Raw genomic sequence first — 6690 nt, 5'->3', positions numbered from 1 at the left:
GAAAAACATCTATTTCTGTTTTATTGACTATGCCAAAGCCTTTGACTGTGTGGATCACAACAAACTGTGGAAAATTCTGAAAGAGATGGCAATACCAGACCACCTTACCTGCCTCCTGAGAAATCTGTATGCAGGTCAAGAAGCAACAGTCAGAACCAGACATGAAACAACAGACTGGTTCCAGATAGGGAAAGGAGTACATCAAGTCTGTGTATATTGTATAAATTAAATAAGTATTGCTTATTTAACTTATATGCAAAGTAGATCATGCGAAATGCCATACTGGATGCAGCACAAGCTGGAATCAGGATTGTCAGGAGAAATAGTAATAATCTCATATATGCAGATGACACCACCTTTATGGCAGAAAGCAAAGAAGAACTAAAGAGCCTCTTGATGAGGGTGAAAGAGGAGAGTGAAAAAGTTGACTTAAAACTCAACATTCAAAAAACTAAGATCATGGCATCCAGTCCCATCACTTCATGGCAAATAGATGGGGGAAACGTGGAAACAGTGAAAGGTTTTCTTTTCTTGGGCTCCAAAATCACTGCAGATGGTGACTGCAGCCATGAAATTAAAAGACACTTACTCCTTGGAAGAAAAGCTATGCCCAACCTAGACAGCAGAATAAAAAGCAGAGACAGTACTTTTCTGACAAAGGTCCGTCTGGTCAAGGCTATGGTTTTTCCAGGGTCATGTACAGATGTGAGAGTTGGACCATAAAGAAAGTCGAGTACCAAAGAATTGATGCTTTTGAACTGTGGTGTTGGAGAAGACTCTTAGGAGTCACTTGGACTGCAAGGAGATCCAACCAGTCCATCCTAAAGGAAATCAACCCTGAATATTCATTGGAAGGACAGATGTTAAAGCTGAGACTCCAATACTTTGGCCACTTGATGCAAAGAACTGACTAATTGGAAAAGACCCTGATGCTGGGAAAGATTGAAGGCAGGAGGAGAAAGGGACGACAGAGGATGAGATGGTTGGATGACATCATCACCTCAATAGCATGAATTTGAGCAAGCTCCAGGAATTGGTGATGGACAGGGAGGCCTGGTGTGCTGCATTCCATAGGATTGCAAAGAGTAGGACACGACTGTGCAACTGAACTGTACTGAACTGAACTGAGGTCTCGTCTCCATGAGATGGCTCCAGAGGTCTGTCTACTGGGCTCTCCACTGGTTTGTCCCTTCAGTTCTGCAGTCTGTCCTGCAGAACAGTACAGGGTCTGATTCAGGCATGCCTCGCCAGGCTCCTTCCATCTCTAACTCTATACTCCAGTAATATTGCACTTCTCTTCATTCCTGGAAGGTACCATCTTTTTTTGCTCCTTTATCCTTTTTACATCCTCTGCTCGAAATATTCTTGCTTCTAACAATATAAGAGCTTTTTTTTTTTTTTTTTTTTAAAATAATAAAGCTCAATAAGAACTTTTTCTGGCTCTTACTCATTCTTCTGCAGCTCTTGGATATCACTTCTTCTGAGAACATTTCATGCTCCTAACACTCCCAAGTCTGGGTTGATCCATGGTGACATATTTTCTATGGTGTAGTCTAAGCATGTATGTACACTCCTATAATTGCCTGTTCATCTCTTATTAGTCTGTGGGATTGGTGAATACTTTGCTATTTCTTTGGGCCTAACTCAGAAGGGGCTGTTTTCTTGAATGCTTCTGTCCCGTTTGATCTCCTTATAACCTTAGGTTTACCTAGAGCAACACCTTTCACAGGTCACTCCCTTATTTCTGTTCTGGGTACTTCCTGTCCATCCTTTGCACATCTGCCTGGTCAGCATCCCTAGGGTGCTGGCTCGCATCACTTCCCTGTACCGTGAAATCCGTTGTTTCCCTTGGTTCTGTTTTCCACAAGGTAAAACTAGCAGGCACTCAGCATAAATGAGTGTCTTCTAGTTTTTTCTACATTTTCTACATTTCTGTCTTTGTTTAAGGCATCAGCATTTTCTTAACGACCAAGCTGGAAAACGCAACAGTTTGGAGTTCTCCCTGATCCTCAGTGACTGAACCTGAGCGCTGTCAGTGTCACACAGGGACAGAGCAGGCAGAGGAGGCGGACCTCTCGACCTTGGGTTAAGACTGGGTTAGGGGGTACTTCAGTCAGAGCACCCTCCCCTCCACCCAACCTGTGAGCCCGCACTTCCTTTCTCCTTTCTCCCCACTGCCGATGCTTCAGTTTAGACCTCTTTAGCTCAGCTTGAAATGTCATGTCATCTAAGTTTCTCCTAGACTGTGGAGATGAGATGAAAGTGCCTCCTAAAGTGTCCACATGCGTGTGTCAGTCATGACCTTGAACACGGCTGCCGGGATCTTTCTCATCCAGCTGCTCGTGGTTCTCCCGTGACGTCTTCTGTCCCGGCCGCCTCAGTCCCAGGAGCTCCCCATGGACAGGGCTGTGGCCGTGTTGGGTATGCACTCAGCGCAGTGTGATAGAACACGTTGTTGCTGAGTTCGCTTCTCTCCTGCACACACGTGGGGGCCATAACCACGTTTCCTTCGTCTTGCGTCTGTCTTCCTCCCTCCCCCGACCCCAGCCCAGCGTCGGCCCGACACAGAAGAGGTCAGCAACCGTAGTATCCGTGGACCCGGTGCTTCTGTTCCTCCTCCCTCCTCCTTCCAGGAACCTTCCGGGTTCCCTCCAGGCTGACAGCCTCTAACGCGGGAATCCCGCGCAAGTGCAGTCTGGGCCAGCGGCCGAGGCATCGAGTGGGAGCCACAGTTGCAGGTGAAGAGCTCAGGGAAAGTACTGATTGCACTTTTGTTTCTGAACCAGGTGCTTGCGACGGGGCTCAGTGGCCTGTACTCCTCCCTGCCTACCAAGCTGGAGGAGAAGGGCGAGGGGTGGCACTGCCTCCTGAGGGACGACTGGCTCCTGCTCCCGCCGCTCGTCCAGTTCATGAACTCGCTGGAGTTCTGCAACGCCGTCATCCAGGTGAGAGCGGCCAAGGGTCTGCCGCGGCCCATTCAGGACACGGACGATATGCTGAGTCAGCTGATCACATCAGCGTTCCTTCTCTTACTGCAGTCAACGTTTGCGGAACACTGATGCTTTACTTTAAGCCTATTGAATGTCCTGGAATGAGTAAAAATGTTAGTTTATAGGTTTAGGGGAAGTTTTAATTGAGAAAAAAAATGAGTAGATTTTCTTTATCTTCCTTATAAAAAGTGTTAATTCTGTTTTGATTATCCACTTAACCAACAAAAGTAAGTTCAATGCTGGGCTCATTAAATAGATATTTTTAGGCTTCTAAGTACTCCAAATTATACCATTTTTACTTCAAGGTCTTCTTGGGAGTCTACAAAGCAAAACACTTTATTTTGCTTAATTGTGCATAGTACATAAAGGATATTGTTATTTCAATTGAATTTAGAAGACGTTAAGCATCTTCTTAGCAACACAAATTAAATTTGCTTTGAAATTGGTCTGCTTCGGGGGAAAAACAGCCACTGAACTCAAGTATATTTGGCTTTTTGATTAGATTTTTACCTTCAAATTTCTTGTTACTGTTTTCAATAAAAAATCAGATCATATATATACTTAAGGGTGTAGTAGGTTTTCATTGAAAAATGTTTTATTTCTATATAGGACAAATATTACCTTAATACTAGATTTATTAAGAAATAAAATTTCTTTATGGTGATTGTAAGGGGAAAAATGTTAGTTATAATCTGTTTATCTACCAAATGAAAAAATAGCTTCTGGAAGAAAATGCAAGTAAATTACTTCAGTTCCCGTCTCATTTTTATTGCTAAGTCAAAGGAGATTTTATTTATGTATAAGATAAATGGATTACATCTTAAGTTATTTTTTCCTTTAATATTACAGTCTGTCAACATTTTCTTGCAGAAGTTTGTGGAAATAAAAAAGATGGAACTATTAGTTTCTTCTCAAATGTACACAGAGAGTGAGATTATCAGTAATTTAAAGATCTAGACGCACTTCCCTAGAAATTGCTTTTTACTTTATTGTTTGACTCTGTTTTTATTTTTTTAAAGAAGGAGAAAGCTAACAGGCATGGTTGAGAACAGAGATATAGTTTATATCATATTCTGAGACTGAAGCCATATACTTTTAAGATTTTTTGTTTGGGGGTACTACTGAAAAGATTACAGTTGACCTTTGCACCTGCAGGTTTCACAGCTGTGGATTCCACCAACAGCAGATCTGAAAGTATTTCCAGAAGAATCCAGAAAGTTCCAAAGGGCAAAACTTGAATTTACTGTATGCCAGCAACTGTTTACTTAGCATTTATATTGTAGTTACTATTTGTATTGTATCAGGCATTATAAAGTAATGTAGAGATGATTTATACTATATGGGAAGACGTATGTAGATTATATGAAAACACTATGCCATTTTTATTTATAAGAGACTTAAGCATCCACAGATTTTGGTACTGTGGCAGTGGGGGCTGGTCATCCCAGAACCAATTCCCCACAGATACCAGGGATGATTGTATTTATAAAAGACGTCAGTAAGGCTTATCCATACTAAATATATTTTGAAAGTTAAATGTAGGAAATGTTGTATCTCTGATAATGTTTTCTGCTTTTTAGCATTATCTGTTTTTTATGAAAAGATTTTCTAAATGCCTTCCTCCCCAATATAAATGATTTTATCAGAGAATGCATTTCAAAGTGAGAATTTTTTTTCTGCTGACAAGATGAATGGTTTTAATTGTCCATTTTGACAGTTATTTTTTTTAAATTAGTCGCAAGTTGAGATAGGACATAAATGAAGTTATGGAGCAAAAATTATCCATTGCAGTTTGTTGACTTTAATTTATGAGCCCATGTACATATTCAGTCTTATTTATTATGTTTTTCATTTTTTTTCCAAATAGAAATTTAAAATTACTGGTTTTAAAATTTGGAAGTCCAGGCTATTTATTTATACTGGGATAAACCATCTGGAAGAATTACATGGTGGTTTGAAGTGTCAGTTATTCTTTAGCCATGAAATAAATGGCCAACATTTGGATTTCCTTTTTGAATTCAGGTTTGATTTTAAGAAGATCTAAAGATTGTCTTTTTCATGACTGTTTGTTTCTCTCTTAGGTGGCTCACCCTTTGATTCGTAATCAGCTTGTCAATTATATTTACAACGGATTCTTGGTACCAGTCTTGGCTCCAGCTCTCCATAAGGTCAGTGATTGGCTGATGTCATCTCTTGTCTGTTTCTTGTACAACTGATAGAAGCCGAGGAAGGAAGACACAGTATCATTGACTTGGTGGTGACTTTGCTTTATTTTCCTTCTCATTTCATTCATGTTCCTTACCAGTGTCAATTACAGATCTTAATGATGGTGACAGCTTACATCTGACGGGATCCATTTGAGTAGGGCCCTGTGAATATCAAGTAAGCTGGTGTAAATGAACATTGGCACCTGGACTGACTCTTGTGTCTACTTGATTTCATAGGTAGTAGCCACTTGAAACTCTCTGTTAAGCTCTCCTCTGAGCTAACATGGCTCATAGTTTCATTGAGTTCAACAAGGCTGTGGTCCACGTGATCAGTTTGGTTAATTTTCTATGATTGTGGTTTTCATTCTGTCTGCCCTGTGATGGATAAGGATAAGAGGCTTATGGAAGCTTCCTGATGGGAGAGACTGACAGAGGGGGAAACTGGGTCTTGTTCTGATGGGCGGGGCCATGTTCAGTTAGGTTCAGTCGCTCAGTTGTGTCCGACTCTTTGCGATCCCATGGACTGCAGCATGCCAGGCCTTCCTGTCCATCACCAACTCCCAGAGTTTATCTAAACTCATGTCCATTGAGTTGGTGATGCCATCCAACCATCTCATCCTCTGTCATCCCCTTCTCCTGCCTTCAATCTTTCCCAGCATCAGGGTCTTTTCTAGTTAGTCGGTTCTTTGCATCAGGTGGCCAAAGTATTGGAGTCTCAGCTTTAACATCTGTCCTTCCAATGAATATTCAGGGTTGATTTCCTTTAGAATGGATCTCCTTGGTTGGATCTCCTTGCAGTCCAAGTGACTCTTAAGAGTCTTCTCCAACACCACAGTTCAAAAGCATCAATTCTTCAGTACTCAACTTTCTTTATGGTCCAACTCTCACATCCATACCTGACCACTGGAAAAACCATAGCTTTGACTAGACAGACCTTTGTCAGAAAAGTAATGTCTTTGCTTTTTAATATGCTATCTAGGTTGGTCATAGCTTTTCGTCCAAGGAGTAAGTGTCTTTTAATTTCATGGCTGCAGTCACCATCTGCAGTGATTTTGGAGCCCCCCAAAATAAAAGTCTCTCACTGTTTCCATTGTTTCTCCATCCATTTGCCATGAAGTGATGGGACTGGATGCCATGATCTTTGTTTCCTGAATGTTGAGCTTTAAGCCAACTTTCTTACTCTCCTCTTTCATCCTCATCAAGAGGCTTTTTAGTTCTTCACTTTCTGCCATAAGGGTGGTGTCATCTGCATATCTGAAGTTATTGATATTTCTCCCAGCAATCTTGATTCCAGCTTGTGCTTCATCCAGCCCAGCATGTCTCATGATGTACTCTGCATACAAGTTAAATAAGCAGGGTGACAATATACAGCCTTGACATACTCCCTTTCCTATTTGGAACCAGTCTGCTGTTCCATGTCCAGTTCTAACTGTTGCTTCCTGACCTGCATACAGATTTCTCAAGAGGCAGGTCAGGTGGTCTGGTATTCCCAT

At 41.4% G+C, this 6690-nt stretch overlaps 1 protein-coding gene across 2 annotated transcripts in view; it reads left to right on the top strand.

The window, feature by feature from the left end:
* The window catches only part of FAM160A1 (family with sequence similarity 160, member A1), a 280052-nt gene that overhangs the window by 186137 nt on the left and 87225 nt on the right, over positions 1-6690 (top strand). For both annotated transcript variants that reach the window (XM_010840751.1, XM_010840750.1), the window contains exons 5-6: positions 2787-2945; positions 5072-5158. In XM_010840751.1, the coding sequence (XP_010839053.1) occupies positions 2787-2945; positions 5072-5158 (246 nt within the window). The remainder of the gene's footprint in view (positions 1-2786; positions 2946-5071; positions 5159-6690) is intronic.

Source organism: Bison bison, unplaced genomic scaffold (genome assembly GCF_000754665.1).
Source record: "Bison bison bison isolate TAMUID 2011002044 unplaced genomic scaffold, Bison_UMD1.0 scf7180017864146, whole genome shotgun sequence".
NCBI lineage: Eukaryota > Metazoa > Chordata > Mammalia > Artiodactyla > Bovidae > Bison > Bison bison.
Note: the sequence above shows the minus strand (reverse complement) of the source record. Positions and strands in the feature narration are given on the sequence as shown.